Source organism: Rhinolophus hipposideros (genome assembly GCF_964194185.1).
Source record: "Rhinolophus hipposideros genome assembly, chromosome: 8".
In the NCBI taxonomy this organism is placed as follows: Eukaryota; Metazoa; Chordata; class Mammalia; order Chiroptera; family Rhinolophidae; genus Rhinolophus; species Rhinolophus hipposideros.
In genome coordinates, this window is record NC_138054.1 from 89,403,688 (window position 1) to 89,420,586 (window position 16,899).

General features: G+C 41.2%; 1 protein-coding gene and 1 pseudogene across 2 annotated transcripts in view; one reads left to right on the forward strand and one right to left on the reverse strand.

Moving 5' to 3' along the window:
- Positions 1-1,270: 1,270 nt before the first annotated feature.
- Positions 1,271-16,899, reverse strand: part of SLC25A33 (solute carrier family 25 member 33) — a 38,038-nt gene continuing 22,409 nt past the window's right edge. Inside the window, exons 3-7 of the mRNA XM_081057464.1 lie at positions 10,855-10,932; positions 10,082-10,182; positions 8,416-8,482; positions 4,292-4,572; positions 1,271-3,074 (exon numbers count right to left, since the gene is read on the reverse strand). Of these exons, the coding sequence (XP_080913590.1) occupies positions 2,872-3,074; positions 4,292-4,572; positions 8,416-8,482; positions 10,082-10,182; positions 10,855-10,932 (730 nt within the window). The 3' untranslated portion in view covers positions 1,271-2,871. The remainder of the gene's footprint in view (positions 3,075-4,291; positions 4,573-8,415; positions 8,483-10,081; positions 10,183-10,854; positions 10,933-16,899) is intronic.
- On the forward strand, positions 4,966-6,073 carry LOC308501301 (large ribosomal subunit protein eL6-like; annotated as a pseudogene). Its single transcript has one exon. The product of its transcript is annotated as a large ribosomal subunit protein eL6-like (transcript).

A 16,899-nucleotide genomic window follows, 5' to 3' on the forward strand; every position in this document is an offset into this window, starting at 1 on the left:
GATGATACACTGTCCAAAATAAGCAACGTGCACAGTAATTTCTAGAATATCCTAAGTTTAAATAAATAAACCCCTATGTGTATACTTGTAGGAAGTAGAGGATGGTTAATTGAACTGCCAAGTTACCTGTGGGGGTGGTATTAGCAGGGAAGATGCATTTTACGCCAGTGTTTTAATTAGTATTATTGATTTGAACTCAATTACTTTTATAACTAAAAAGGAACGAGTAGGAAATATTTGTATTTAATTACACCATATATGTTTGTGTTCCCACAACTTTTCCAGTGTTTTTTGAGGTGACCGTTAAGAGTTCTTCCTGTTGTGGACAGTGATGGTTATTTGGGATTTCCAGTGGCCAGTTAATTGGTCCCACACCCCAGTCATGTGCATTAACCAAGAGTTGCTTGCAGAGAGGGAAGGGAGCTGGGCATGAAACCTGGGGGGTGATTATTGTCTGCACTGGAAGCTCCTTGTTGTGGAAGTGGCTGTCAGGGCAAAGGCCTTTCATTTGCAGTCTTGCTGCTTTCAGCAGCCTGGAGCACCCAACAGAATGAACAGCAGTGAAGCTGCCCTCTAAACGTAGAGCATTGTCCTTATGTACCCTTCTCTGTTCCCTTTCCAAGGAAGACTCAGAGTCTGCATAGTGTCCCACTCAAAGGGAGGGTTCTGTCCCTCTCACCTGGTTCAGGTGTAACACCAGTGGACACATAATCCTGAAGTGAAATGAATGGAATGGTTTGCTGGACCTTGGCTTCAGGGTCAGATCATTCCACAGGCTCAGATGTCCCCTGTACATTGCATTCATCTACTCAACGAGCAGTACAAACCTACTGTCAGTTTAAAGCTGACCATCTCCAAGATGTCAAGCAAGTCATGTAAACCTCCGAGCGTCTTTTATTTGGAAAATGTGGACATTAATACCTGCCTCACAAGGTTGTCAGAATTACCTGAGAAAATACATCACCCCTTGCACAGTGCTTGGCACACACTGGGTAAGCAATGAGGGTTTTTAAAGTCTTTTATATATAAAAGACTTTTTAAAATATACACTATTTTAAAAATAGCAAAATCCCAATGACTAAGCTTGTGGAGAAGAGAGAAATAAATCATGTGATTTCTCCATTAATAGCGCAAACAGTGATATTTCTCATTTAAAAATCGAACATGCCCCTTTGTAGAGGAAGCATCACTTTTTTCCTGCTTGTTCTCATCCTACTTTTGGAGCTCACGTTTCATTTCAGGGCAGGGGAAGCAAGCAGAGAAGTAACTTATGCTAGGTCAACATCAAATTTATTAATTCAAGAATGTATAAGTAAATATTATTTCCAGATAATTCTCTTACTCAATTAGTGAATATTAAGCCACCTAATTTTCAACCTTCATATTAGATGAAATCTTGAGGAAAAATTCAGGTTTTGAAATGAATATTAAAATAGGAAGATGTTGCCAAGTACCACGATCAAGCAGTTACAGTGAGGTCCTAGAACAAACATCTCTTCATTGTCATGCAGTTTAAAACCACCGAAGACTGACTAAAGTCACTAATTCTGACTTGTGCATAGTGGTTGACAGTTGAAGCAAATTATACTAGAGAGCTCAACACCATTAACCAACCTCCTTTATGACTGAAAGGGAACAAAATTAAACATGATTTAAACACAATTGGAAAATCTCCTCTCATCCTTACCACAGTATATGCAACTGAATCTGAAACTCCAGTGCATCAGTTATTAAAGTCAAGTGTCTTTCTAGATATTCAGATTGAAAAATCACCTAATGTACAATATATGCAAATTCTAATGAAAGAGCTGATGGAAGACTCCATCTTACCTGCTTTCTGCCTTACCTTTTTGTCCTTTATTAAATTTCCTTTTTAAACGGGGGGGAGGGTATTTGCAATTCTGATAATTTCTCATTTCTAGAAAAATTTTTTTAAACTTTGAACTAGGGTATGTAAACAACACCAACACTTTGTCAGAATAAAAGTAAACTCCCCAAGGGGCCTGCAATCGACCTGTGTCATGTTCCTCTTCTCCGCAGTTGAGACCAGAGAACAGGGTCAAGGACCCAAGAGGGAGTGTCTGTTACCCACCACCTGCCACGCTCAAGCCACTCGGGAGGCTGCTCTGGGCGGGACCAGGCTTACCTTCTGGACATACGTCCCAGAGCAAGGCTACTGGTAGGCAGTTCTTTAAAACTCTTGCCTTTGGTAAAAATGGGGATAGAGGATAACTTCAGGAAAATATTTAAAGTTTAAAATATTTAGAGTCAGAAAGTTGGACTGATGTATTTTTTTTTTTTTTTTTTTTTTTTTTACCTCAGCAGCCTGAAAGCTTAGATTATCAACCTGTATGAGACTTGGAAATGTACAAAGGAGGAAAACAGCTGGGAGTCTATTCTGGTCTGCCCAGTGCCACCAAAACATGACAGTTCTTGCCCGTCCAGTACAAGATCTTATATTCAGATTAGAAAACAAGCATACTTTGATGTTAAGAGTTTTTCTCGGCTTTTCTAGGGTTACGTTTCCCTGAAGTCCCTATCTATAGTTTACAGTACAGTGAACATAAAAGAGGACACAAACCAAATTTATACTTAAATTAAATAGCATGATTTAATTTAGTTGCTGCTTAATCCTGAATCCTCTTAAGTTAAAAAAAAACAAACACAAAATTTATAATTAACTATTAATGCTCATGAATTTAAACCTTCCAGAAAACATGAATCCAAAAGGAAATGTCCAACAGGTGACATGAGCCAAGTATTTTATGGCCTTTCTTGTTTCAGTCTCAAACATTCTAAACATCAATGGAAAAAAAAATCCTCTATCGAGTTTTTCAGTTTTATTCTTCTAGAGCACAATTTTCTGGCCTGTTACTGAGGATGGTCTTCTAACAGGTACACAATTAGCTCATAGGTGGACAATACAATGGCAGTATTTGGTATCTGCCGGATGAGTTGGGCAAAGAGTCCTCTATAAAAGGCAAGGTAGCCTTCTTCCCGGAAGACCAGCCGAGCGGTCTGGACAAAAGACTTGTACTTGGTGCCTTCCTCCCGGAGCCGCGTCCTTATGACTTCTGTGGAGAGAAACACATGCTTTATGTGACAAATAAACTGTATTTCCAGGCAATACGAGGAGAGAATTCAAAGTACATAGTAGCTTTAGAACTGTCAACATACATACACCTGTATTTGCCACCTCAGCTGGATTTGGCAGGACGGACACATAGACAATGGAAAGTTAAGATCGGGTTAGAACATTTTCCAACTCTGGGAAATGTTCAGTTAGGGACATTTATACAGCCACACAAAAGCACAAAATAACTTTTAAGGGATTAAAAATAGCTTAGTTGAAATGGGGCTTAATTTTAAGATAGTTGATGGTTTTCTATTTCCGATGAAGCAAAAACATTGTCATTTCACTGAAGGTGGAAATGGTATTATCTTTATGGTATTGGAAGTATGGCAATATCTTCCACAAGACTTTCTTTCCATATATCCCCCAACTTTCTCCTCCTTCTAGACTCCTTCTCCATTCTGTCCAGCTTAAACGCTGCCTCCTCCTTGGTGGAGCCTTCGCCCACCTGCCCCTCCCTCACCAGGCGCCACAGCACGACACTGCCTGTCACTGCTTGTCAAGCGGCTCTCTGTACACACTTCAGTCTCCTTACCACAGGAGGCGGCTGGACGAGCCCCGAGGCCGCTCCGTGCCCCAGCACACAACAGGGATTCAGTTACCTGTTACTGACTTGACCACTGGCATTCGCCATAGGTGACAGTGCTGCAGGCTTTCAAAAAACAAAATCTGTCTTTCATGGCACAATAAACTAAGCTAGTTTTTAAAATAGTGCATCAGAAGGACATTAGGCCTGTAATTCCCTAAAAAACAAATTAAAAAAATAAAACCCAAAGTAGCCTGACTCAGCACAGATGACCGTTTCATTCAAAATGAAAGCTGAGAGATTTTCTTTTTAAGTTTGGCTCCCACATCACTTTGGACACAGCGGAATTTTAAATAAAATCCAGATTTTTGGATTCTTTGGAAACACCAGAAGCTGCACATCACAAGCCCACATTTTGCACAGCCCGCCTTAGCCCCCATCGGCAGGGGGAGTGAGGCCAAGGCCCCGCCACTCACGCCCACACACACCGTGGAAGCCGTTCCACTTGTCCTTGCTTCCATTATCGCCTGCAGGCATTTGCTCTTCAGTTGGAGCTACAGGGCTCTAGACATACTGACAAATGACACGACCCTGGCAGCTGTCTTAAGACACCGGGAAAAGGCGACACATACCGTGTGGGTAAGCGACACAGGACGCACATCCCTTGGAAACAGCAGCAGCGGCCATGAGTCCAAAGAAATTTGTGGAATTCTTCTCAGTCCCATTTGTGGAACGGGCTAACGGCGCGTCTTTCAGATACTTCTTCAAGCTTTCGTAAATAGCAAAACAGATGACCGTTTCTGAAATTCCAGCATACGAGGCAGTTAATCCCCGGTAGAAGCCACGAATGCCTTCCGTCTGGTAAACGTGGCGAGCACACTGGAGTGTGTTCATCTGCTTGGAGCCGCGCACTCTGTGTAAAGGGGAGGGACCAACGACAGGCCATCAGAACACACAGGCATGAGCCACTATACTGCACCAAGGCACCCACCCGGATGACGGCTGAATATGGAGGAAAGCACACTGTGGGCGCCATGTGTCCTCCTGCACCGTGGGCAGCTGAACCCTGGCCCACCTGCCAGGCCAGGCCTATTGGCTGGGCTGCCTGACTGGCCCACAGAAATGTGTGTGCACCGGTACAAGAATCCTAAAAACACGTTCACAGCCTCTGACCTAATTTTGGAAAGAGCTACAGTGGAGGAAGACATTCATCACAGAGAAAATATAACTGCAACATAATCAAAACCATCCAAATACTTAAAAATAGGGACCAGTGAGCTATGGTACATATACCAGATTAAAACTGTTCTGAGGGCAGAAAGATATGGGGGAGTGCTTGAAGAGGAAAGCAGGACAAAAATATATGTAAAGCATAATTAGAGTCAGGATACCAGTATGGTTTAAGAAAATACTGCTCTTTCCCAACTTGCAAGATGGCAGGTGAAAAAGCTGAGAAGTTGGACAGTAAGAAGAAGAAACCTGAAGCCAAGAAGGCTGATGATGCTGGTGGCAGAGTTAAGAAGACTAACCTCAAAGCCAAAACGCCTAAGAAGGGGAAGCCCCACTGCAGCCGAAACCCTGTCCTGGTCAGAAGAATCGGCAGGTATTCCCAATCAGCTATGTATTCCTGAAAGGCCATGCACAAGAGGAAGTATTCAGCAGCTAAATCCAGGATTGAAAAGAAAAAAGGCGAAGGTTCTTGCTACTGTCACAAAACCAGTTGGTGGCTACAAGAATGGTGGCACCCGAGTGGTTAAACTTCGCAAAATGCCTAGATATTATCCTACTGAAGATGTGCCTCGAAAGCTGCTGAGCCACGGCAAGAAGCCCTTCAGTCAGCACGTGAGAAAACTGCGGGCCAGCATCACTCCCGGGACCATTCTGATCATCCTCACTGGGCGCCATAGATGGTTTTCCTGAAGCAGCTGGGCAGTGGCTACGTGTGACTGGACCTCTGTCCCTCAATAGAGTTCCTCTGCGTAGAACACACCAGAAATTTGTCATCGCCACCTCCACCAAAATTGATATCAGTGGTGTGAAAATCCCCAAACATCTCACTGAGGCTTACTTCAAGAAGCAGCAGCTGCGTAAGCCCAGACACCAGGAGGGGGAGATCTTCAACACGGAGAAAGAAATATGAGATTACAGAGCAGCGCAAAATTGATCAGAAAGCCGTGGACTCGCAAATTCTGCCAAAAACCAAAGCTGTTCCTCAGCTCCAGGGCTACCTCTGCTCGGTGTCTGCTCTCACAAATGGGGTTTACCCTCACAAACTGGTGTTCTAAATTAATTACGAAGAACCTAATTAAATGACTGAACTGTTAAAAAAAAAAGAAAAGAAAAGAAAAGAAAATACTGAAGGGAAACTCCCCAACCTCAGACAGAGTGGTGAGTGAAAGGGTGTTCCTTCTTATCGCTCGTCTCCAAATGGGGTGTTTTGACTCCATTATTTCTAAACTTATAAAACCATAAACATCGAATAGACTACACAATAACTAGTCAAAAGCCTTAGTCTGGATGCTCCCACCCCACGACAGAAAGGATTCATCAATTGCCTGGATACAAACTGAACCCCAGGACTTCACAGTGTTGATGCTGGTCAGACATCAGAGGCCCCTCCGGCTCCAATCGGTCTCTGTGGGTTTCTCTGAGGCTGTTCTCTATACCCTCATTGGGGCGACCTTTCTAACACAAATCCAACCACGCCACTTCCCTGCTTAAAATCTTCTAATGCAGGGCCTCTCAGCCTTTGCACTGCTGACATTTTGGGCCCGATAATTCTGCCGTGGGCGCCGTCCCGTGCACTGCAGGATGTTTAGTAGCTTGCCCAGCCTCTACCCACTAGATGCCAGTAGCACGCCACCTAAGTTATGACAACTAAAAATGTCTCCAGACATTGCCAAATGTCCCCTGGGGAGCAAAGTGTCCCCAGCGGCCAATGACTGCTCTAATGGCTCTCCACCGCCCTCAAAATAAGCCCAAGTCCAACTCCAAGTTCTTTCCCAGGCCTTTTAGTGATGTGGCCCTACTCGTTTCTCCTATAATTCCCTCCCTTTCCAGCACATATGCATGTTGTACACTCTGACCGTGCTTCCCTTCTTTCAGTGCCCCAGAAATAACGATGCTTTCTTGCCTCCAGATTTTCTGTGCACATGGTTCTCTGCCTGCAGCACTCTTCACTGCCGGCTGTTTTGTCAGATGGTAGGGTGGGCAGTGCTGCCTCAGGAGGCCCCCCAGCTGCCTTTGTCCCTCCTGCCTAGACCGCCTAAGGGACCCTCCAGGGTCTTGCGTACTTCAGGTCCCTTATCCCACCAGACTGTAGTTCTCTTTATTTTCTGTAAAGCTGAGTTTCTTATTTCCTGCTGTTTCCCCAGTGACTCGTGCACAGGAAGCATGCAAGAAATACTCATTGTTGAGGGATATATTAACAGAGCCACCCAAAGGCGGCTTTAAATGTCCTGAGTATGGATCACTGCCAGGTAGATTTAAAAGAATGCATATAATGGCTCTTGGCTGCCTTGTGCGTTTACCCACCGCTAAACAGAGGGGCTATTAGGACACTGTGTACACCTGGAATTGGGAGGGGTTACCAAAGGTCTCCAGATGATGCTAGAAGTACAGGTGTGTGTTAGCACAGCCAAGAAGGGGAGAAGGGATTCCTGGTCAGGGACAGCAGACTCAGGGAGATGGAAGCGTAACAACACGTGATGTTTTTACGAAATTGCAAAGTACCCTGAATGGAGTTAGGATTTAACCCTGACAGTAACCGAGATTTACTGAAGGATTCTGAGCAAGTGAGCTCTTCAAAACGATTGGAACCGATGCATTTTTAGAAAGTTCTTTCAGGTAGAATGGGCTGGGGAGAATATGGAAGCAAAGAACAAGTTAGAGGCTACTGTGCTCATTAAAAACAAAGGCAGCCCCTACCTGCATGTCCTGGAGCGTTCGTGCTCTCTGTCCTCTTTCCTTTACAGGTAGCTTTAAGTTAGACTGGACTAGCTGGAACTTTCCAGTGCCCCAAAGGAGTTCTGGGCAACACAGTTACACAAGGAATCTTAGATAGAATCCTATCACAAAACATCGCTTACCATCATCACTTATTTAAAACGATAGTAGTTACTGGGCTGCTGCTTGATTTACTATATTAAGTATATTACTGTGTCATACTTTTAAAAAACATTAATAACTGTATGTCATCAATTGGTTTCTGTTGCTTCTAAAATTATTGTTCTAAAAAGGGCCTGCAGGCCTCACTCGACTGCCAAAGTAATCCACTTTGGAAAGGGTTTTGGGGCAGAAATCTAGGATATCTGAGGACCTAGAGAGTAAAACAACCCTTCTGAAGCCTGAAGGCATTTGCTGTTCTGCCCTTATGGGCATTTTCCCACTTGAAAGAGAAACCATCTTTAGGAGAGCCCGCAGTGCTCGTGGGTCTGGGGGTGTTGGGGGTGTGTGTGTGCCAGCCTAGAGCAGAGACCCATCGACTGAGAGGAGGCAGGAATGCAGATCAGGGGCTACAACTGAGTGAGCTTCCCATTTCCCTTCGTGGGTTAGTTCTGTTGATTTTTGTCTCTACACAATGCTTCAAAGCACAAATTTCAAAACAAGAAATTTCTGCATACACGTATGCTCACATTCACAAAAGCAAAGATGGGATGGCTAAGAACTTGGTACACCTCACTCCATAGGTAGAACTGGGGCAAGGAAAAAACCCCCCAGAATTCTTATATTAGGCAAGGAACAATTAATAACTTACTTTCGCTCTAGTTGCATCCGGGTTTTAACCATCCATATAGGATTCATTAAGGAATTTGTGATAAAAGCTGGAAGAAAAAGAAAAGAAAATGTCATCACTGAGCACAGTCAATGCTGATTAAAGTTGTCTACTCCGTCTGATAAACTCTGAAATCAGCCTTTCAATGGTTTAATAACAAAAATGGAGAGTACGAAGCAGTTACATGTCTATACTGCAGACAGAAGCTATAGTTCCTGAAAATGTAATTTTTGTTGGTGTGTTTGACCTAAAATAAATCTAATTTTCTAGAGCCCTAACTAGTGTTTTCAGCCGCTAGGTGGTGCTGTTGACACTTCTGTTAATGTGAGTCCTACGGTAAATATGAAACTTGAAAAACGTTGTAAGCTTCAGGCACAGAAATAATGTTTTAAAAGGTTACCTTATATCAAACTTAAGACAGGAAAAAACTAAATCTCCATTTACCTAAATCCAAACTTAGACATTTTAATGCCCGACTAATTTCAGGAAATTGAAGTTTTAAGACTGATCTACTGATAGGTACCATTATTTTATTCAGTCTTCCCACTCTTAATATTGCTAACCATTCCAGACCAACCCCAAACAAGCAGTATCAAGGCATTAGCCTGACACCCAGTGGCCCTTCTCTAATACCTTGTTCCCTCCACAGTCAAACAGATTAGTTAGATACCAGGAGCCTAGAGAGCTGTTTAAAAGACTCCCTCCGGGGCCATTTTATTTACCAAGGGTTCTTCTAAGTTAATTTTGCAAAAGTTACAAACTGATGAACAGCTTTTAGCTTATGGTTAACTCCCCATCCATCTGCCCTATTTTAACACCACACTTCTTCCTTAGAGCTCCCTACTCAGTAGTTTTGCTTAACAGTATTTTCTATTTGGGGTCCAGAAATTAGTATCTGTAACTATTCAGACGGTTTACTGGTACTTTTATTTGGAATAAGAGAGGCAGACAGAACTGGTGGCTACGCCCTACAGGCTGGCAGAAGGTGGAACTTTTTCATAAGATGCCCATTAAAGTTTTCAAACACCTTTCTATTTAAACAGACACACAAAACTTATACGTAAAAAGACATAGCCTTCTCTCAGCAATCTACAAGTCCATGTTTTTTGCCGACTATTTCCCGGGTGAAGAAAATCCTGTTATGACTTTTCTACAGCAAGTGGAAGACTCCCTCAAGAGAACAGGAAAGGTCTGATCTGTCACCGGCCCCTAAGGGCCCCAAACCCTCATCGTGGCATCCACGGGTTAAGGACAGAAGTGCCAACTGGACACGGGGTGCGCTTGACACCATGGGGAGTCACAAAAAAAGTAGCTCGAGTTTTAGAAAATAACTTAAATGAAATAAAAGACACACACACACAAAATCCACATTGAAATGCCTTTAAAAGAAGCATGACACTAACAAGTAGCATACACGGAACAGGTACATTTTGAGGGAGAATGAAAAACTTTAGTGGTCAAAGAAACATGAACCACATTACAAACAACTCAAACACTCATATTTTATCAGTTCCAACATATATGTTAGAAAAATGATTTTAGATGCAAGGGTAGCAGAGAGCTATTTTCTAACTCCTGGAAAAAGCCGTTTGGCACAGCGTGCTTTAGGAAGGTGAGAAACTCACCTCGGCTCACTGGGGTAACGTACCTGCAGAGCCAGCTGAGAAAATATGCACGACATTGCCGTCGGGCACAAAAATGCCATTGAACTGCTCTTTGGCCTTGGAGTAACACGCGAAGTACACAGCCCTGTTAGGACAAAGACAGGGCATGATAAAGACATCGGGACGGCACCAGGAGCACCGAGGTCCCCACGCAACCTCTGAAACATTCAGGAAAATCATCCAGGAAAGAAGTTAATATGGTATCAAAAGCTTGACCTTATCTGCGCTAAAACCAAAACCTGCTGCAGGCACCTCCAGGAGTTCCTGCTTGTCCCTCCAGGAAGTATTCAGTGACGATGGAAGGGTCCAAAATCAGGGAGGAAAATGAGATTTTGGTAATATACATACAAAGTCCATTTATATTCTTCATTCTGGGTAAATGCCAATCCTTTGAGCACCAACATACACTGTAACTTTAACATTTTTTAATATTTCTAAAATATCCCACACTTGTCTTGCCAAAATGAGTAGGTGTAATCTGGGGGGATCCAATGCTGACCATATACTACACTTACTTAGAGAGGTGCCAGGGATGGGAGCAGATTCATTTTCAACTTGATAAAATAACTAGAATCTCTTTCCCTCATACACACTAAAGACACTCCAACAGTTAACACTATTTCTACTTGTCAGCTGTATTAAGGCAAACCTTACACAGAAAAAGATACTGTCCATCCAGCTATACTGCCCTTCGGTGAGAAAGGACTCAGCGTATCACATACGTATGTAGGGAGCCAGCTGAAAGTTCAATGCTTACCTTGATGGTGCGACTCCAACCAAATTTGGACCCAAGCCTCTAAAAAGTGACTTTGGTCCCTCCTTCTCCAAGATCGACCTGAATAAGAAAAGACGCATCTTTTAAATCCTTAAGCAAAGCCTATGCAAAGTGAGGTGTCAGCCTTCACATTAGCTCCTTGAATAAAGAACAGATTGTTTCCAAGACCCCAGACCTTCTCTGATTATATTACAACACAGAATCAGGAGGCTGAAGAATATGGTTTCATTAGTACAGTGAGAAAACATGCTTCAGAGCATCAGTGTGATACGTTTGCACGACGTTTTCCCCCCGTCTTGTTCACATGGGAGCAAGGTGTTCAGGGTTTGTCCCTGGAAATCCTGTAAGGGAGGACCAACACCAGCAAAGGGTCTGACACAGGGAACAATGCTCTCTGTATAACAAGGTTCACTGAGAAACAGGTTCACAGACTCCTTTGGATTTACTCCTTATTTATGATAACCCCACCTTCTAGATCTTTCTCTATGGTAGGAGAGCCCTAAACAGGGATATAAGGAATAGAAAAACCTGGTAATTTTCATGGGCTGGATGAATGTAAGCCAAAACCTTGTATCTCAAGTTCAAATAGAATACTGCGCTTGATTTTTCTTTTTAATTTTTTTTATTGTGGTATACATACATAAAACACATACATACATACATAAAATTTTACTATTTTAACCATTTTTAAGTGTATAGTCCAGTGGTATTTACATTCACAATGTTGTGAAACCATCACCACCATCCATTTCCAGAACTTTTTCCATCTCCTCTACCTGAAATTCCATACCCATTAAGCATTGACTTTCCAATCCCCCTCCCTCGGCCCCTGCCTTCCACCATTCTATTTTGTCTTTGAATCTAACTATTCTTGGTACCTTATATGAGTGGAATAGTACAGTATTTGTACTCTTCTGACTGGCTTATTTCACTGAGCATAATGTCCTCAAGGTTCATCCCTGCTGTAGTTTGTGTCAGAATGTCCTTCCTTTATAAGGTTGAGTAATATTCCATTGTATGGATGAACCACATTTGTTTATCCCTTTATCTGTCAATACACAAATTGGGTTGCTTCCACCTTTTGGCTACTGTGAATAATGTTGCTATGAACATGACTGTCCAAATATCTGTTCAAGTCCCTATTTTAAATTCTTTTGGGTATATACCCAGAAATGGAATTGCTGGATTATATGGTAGTTCTGTTTAATTTTTTGAGAATTCACCATACTATCACCACACTGCACCATTTCAGTTCCTACTAGCAACACAAGGGGTTCCAACTTTTCCATACCCTTGTAAACATGTTTAAAAAAAAATTGTTACATATAGTTTCTGATTAAAAGTGACTAAGAAAATCCTAAAAGGATTGTATAGATCATTTTTTAGAGGCATTTTCCCACTCCAATATAATGATTCTTCAAGTTGGTTAAATTTATTCTTTGTAATGGCTCAATTTTCATGGTATCCAAGAGAATTTGCATTGTTAAATTAGGATCCTCTCTGATTTAATCTCCTTTTCTTACTGAGGGTTTTTCTTCACTTGGTCATTAGTACCTCCAATCTGACAGCATTCTAAGTAGGTCAAGCTCACAAATAATCATAATTTTCAAAAGAGTTATATAATGTTTCACCTTCATTATAACATTGAAAGTAAAGATATCTTTCACTTTATAGAAAAGATACTCCTAAAAAGTGAATAGTAAAGTGAATCCTGCCAATTCTATTTCTATCAACTTTCACTTTTTTCATAGAGAAAAAGTTTCCAAAACCAAGTTGAAATTTTTTGTGCCTAAGAAGTAAGTTGATGTTTTGGACCCTGGCATGTTGGAAAATGCTAAAGTTTTATCCATTTGTAGTTTTATTTCCTGTCCTTTCCTTCCTCAGATCAGTAATTTTCATGGCCTAGATTCTCTGAATGTACAAACTAAATAAAATTCTGAATCTTAGCTTCTCCTTTCCAAATTTTTGGATGCTTATAAACTATTTAAATTGCTTGAATATAAAGAATATTTATAATTTTAAGAGCTTTCCTAAAAAGCAGTAGGCTAGCAATTAGACAAAAGAAAAAAAAGGTATATAGATTGAAAAGGAAAAAGTAAAACTATCTTTGTTCACAGACAAAATGATATATATAAAAATACTAAGGAATCCACTAAAAAAATCACTCTGGTAAACAAGTTCAGCAAAGTTGCACAATACAAGATCAATATACAAAAAAAACCCCTGTATGTCTACATGGTAGCAATAAACAATATGAAAATGGAAATAAAAAAGCAATTCTATTTACAATAGCATCACCTATATAGATTAGTGGTTGCCAGGGGTTGGGGGAGGGGGAAATGGGGACTGATTGCTAATGGGTACGTATTTCTTTCTGGCATGATGAAAATGTTCTAGAATTAAGATATGGTGATGGTCACATAACTTGTGAATATACTAAAAACCACTGAACGATATACTTTAAAAAGATAAATTTCATGGTCTGTGAATAGTATATCAATAAAACCATTACAGATAGTAAACTAGTCCTCAGTTCCATTTATATAATTACTTCAAAATATTAGGAAGATGTTAGTTTTATCTTCTAATCATCAAATCTTTTCCTTACAAGCAGGTATAAATCCAGGCCCTTTAAAGTGACCCCAAGCTACGCTCTTGTTTGTGTGGTCCAGACTAAGCCCTCTAGCCACCCCTAAGTGTCACAGTAAAGGTACTTTGTTCGCCACATGAGACCACTAGGGACGGCGCCTCACTACAAGGACAGTGTAGGTTTTTTCTTTATGTATTCTTTTTGATGCTATTGTGAAGTTGTTTAATAAAACTGTTTTTGAAAAAAAGCAAGGAGGAAACAAGGGCTCACTGAAAAAGGTAGAAAGAACAGAAGAGATTGGCAGGAACAGAGTTTAAAACAAAATTTAGTTCTTGAGCTAAATCAATCACAAAGATAACTGGCAAAACTGGAATGTGGACTGTTGATTAGTTAAAAAGTAGTATATCCGTATTAAATTTCTTACATTTGAAAGCTGTACTGTGGTTTTAAGAGAATATCCTTGTTCTTAGGAAATAAATGCTGAAGAATCAAGTGGTAAAAAAGGCATAATGGGGCCGGCCGGGTGGCGCAGGCGGTTGGAGCTCCGTGCTCCTAACTCCGAAGGCTGCCGGTTCGATTCCCACATGGGCCAGTGGGCTCTCAACAACCAAAAAAAACAAAACAAAACAAAACAAAAAAAAGGCATAATGTGGTAACCTATTTTCAAATGGTTCAGAAAAAAATGTGTGTGTATAGAGTAGAAATGAAAAAGCAAATGTAACTCGAGGTAAAGAGTATAAGCAAGTTATTTGTACCATTCCTGTAACTTTTCTGTAAGTTTGAAATTATTTCAGAATAAAAAGTTCTTTAAATAAAAAAGCTATAGGCCATAGGTTGTAAAAACACAACTCACGATTATAGCTCACAGTCAGAGAAACAACGGTTGGGGATAAAGACAATTCTTGGGTTTTTGCAAACCTAACACACTGAATAAAGTTCAGAGTTTCAGTGAATTTTCAGTGGCCCAAACCAAGTCATTTGGCCCTTAACAGAGGCATGAGAATTTAGTGTTTTCAACATTACTTTACTTCTACTCTTTCCTAAAACAGGATCAAGCTTTTAAAAAGCCAACCTCTCTGAACAAAAACTGTTCTCAAATAACACCTTGAAATGACCTGCACCTTACAGTATGTGAAAGATTTTCAAATGGTCAGTATACTCAAAACATTTAAAGTTTAGTGTGGTTCCTATTAATGTACACTGTGCAGCCAGCCCAGGAGTCATTTAAACACAATTAAGGGACTCTCTGGCTCCAGGAAGCCTGAAGCCACTCATCTATAATGCAGTAGGGAACGCGTGTCCTCAAGTGACTCAGGCCTCTTAAGAACTGCAGAAAGGCTGTCTCCACAGTGACGCATATTAACAGTGGGCAAAAAGTCAAATCTGTTACATAATTCAAACTTCTAACCTTTCTGGATGTTTACAAAACTTTTCTGGAACAATCAAGTTTCTGCTATAAATGGTACACTTCAGCCTCAAAATAAAGCTAGGATCCAAACTAATTTTCCCACAGTCTTACAAATTTCATTTAGGAAAGCAATGCAGAAAGAAACTATGGTCTTATTTGGAGTATTTCATTCTCTTCATGAGTTTTAGATCATAATCAAAACAAAGATCTCATCTGAACACATCAGTTTTATTTTTCTAAGACAGATACTAGATCCACTAATATATTATTTTTCAGATTAAAAAGGTACCTGAGTAAAAATTATCTGAGTAATGTAAAGAATAGGAAGAGATCTGATTAAAAAAAGATTAAGTTTATAAGACTTTTTAAAGCAGATACCTGAAATAAATCCATATATTATTACCCTTTGGCAAATTTAACAGTGAGTGAGAGTCTTAATGTGTTGCCATCTTGCCTTATTTTCTTTTTAAGTAACTATATTCAAAATACAAAGGTTATTGTGCTGCAATGGAGAAAATTGTCTAACAGGTTAATGTGAGACACAAGCAAATGCTGATTTGCACTGTGAAAAATAAACTTCCGGTAAACAAATCCTGTTGCCTGTTAAGTCTTTTATTCTTCCTGAAAGAGTAATACTCATAATAAGGAGCTTAACCACTGCCCTTGCTTAGGGATGGTTACTGGGAGAATCAGAAAGCAGTCCAATAATCCAGGTGAGAAAAAAAGGGTGGCTTCAACCAGGGTGGTAGGAGAGTGAAAAGGAGTCATTTCCTATTAAACCACCCTAAAAGCCACTGCTTCTTATGCTGGCACTGTCTTTATGTAAATACTGAGTGACAGACTACTTATAGAACTTATTAACAGGAAAAAACATACATTTCCCCTGAAGAGTGAGTGTGCTTTCTTCAGACGAGAATTATGTAATATGGCATTCCCCTTTTCACCTTGGCTACCAAGAAACAGTTATAAATCTTATGTTTAAAAAGTACAGGAAGTGCACATTATGACAGCAGCCACTATTATTTACATGGCAGGGTATGCATGAGTGTTGAGCTCTTTACATACAGTATCTTACTGATGTGCCAAAATTCATTCATTCATTCAATTTGTACTGAATGTCTGCTACCGTATTTTCCCGAAAAAAAGACCTAACCGGAAAATAAGCCCTAGCATGAATTTTTCAGGATGACATCCCCTGAACATAAGCCCTAATGCGTCTTTTGGAGCAAACCTTAATAAGACCCGGTCTTATTTTGGGGGGAATACGGTATGTGACAGGCAGCATTCTAGGTGGTTGGGGACATCTGTGACCAAAACCAATCAGAGTCCCTGCCTCCAAGGAACTTTCATTCTGGTGGGGGCAGGGAGAGAAACTAAGCAATACAAACAAGTAAGCTACAATGTGTGTTAAAAGGAGGTTAAGCATGGTGAATTAAAATAAGGCAAGATGGAGGATGGGGCGTGGGGGCAGGGCTGTTTTAAATACCTGGTCACTGCAAGGCCTCCCTGCAAAGGTGACAACTGGGAGCCACCCGGGCAGACATCCAGTACCAAGGCCCTGAAGCAAAATGAGCCAACGTTCCCAGCCCTTTAAAGGGACAGCAAGGAGGCCAGTGTAGCTGAAGGGATGGGGAGGGGAACCATCAGAGAAGTAATGGAGGGATGACAGTAGTGTAGAGGAGACTGGCTGGCCGCAGGGACAGCTTTGGCTTTTACTCGAGGGAGACGGACCTGCGCGAGGAAACTGTTGAGAATAGGCTGAGGATGGAGTGGGGAGCCAGGTCTCATGTCGGACCAGTCAGGAAGCTAATGCAATAATACAGGTGAGATGTGGTGGCTTCCATCAGGATAGCAGTGGAGGAAGTAGTGAAAAGGGGTCAAATTCTGTGTGTATTTTGAAGGTAGGGCTGATGGAATCTGCTGTGGGGTTGTGAGAAATAAGGTACAACAGTGAGGGGACTTTAGATGTGCATAGCAGGAGGATGGAGTTGGTTTTAACCACACAGAGAAGACTCTGGAAGCAGCAGGT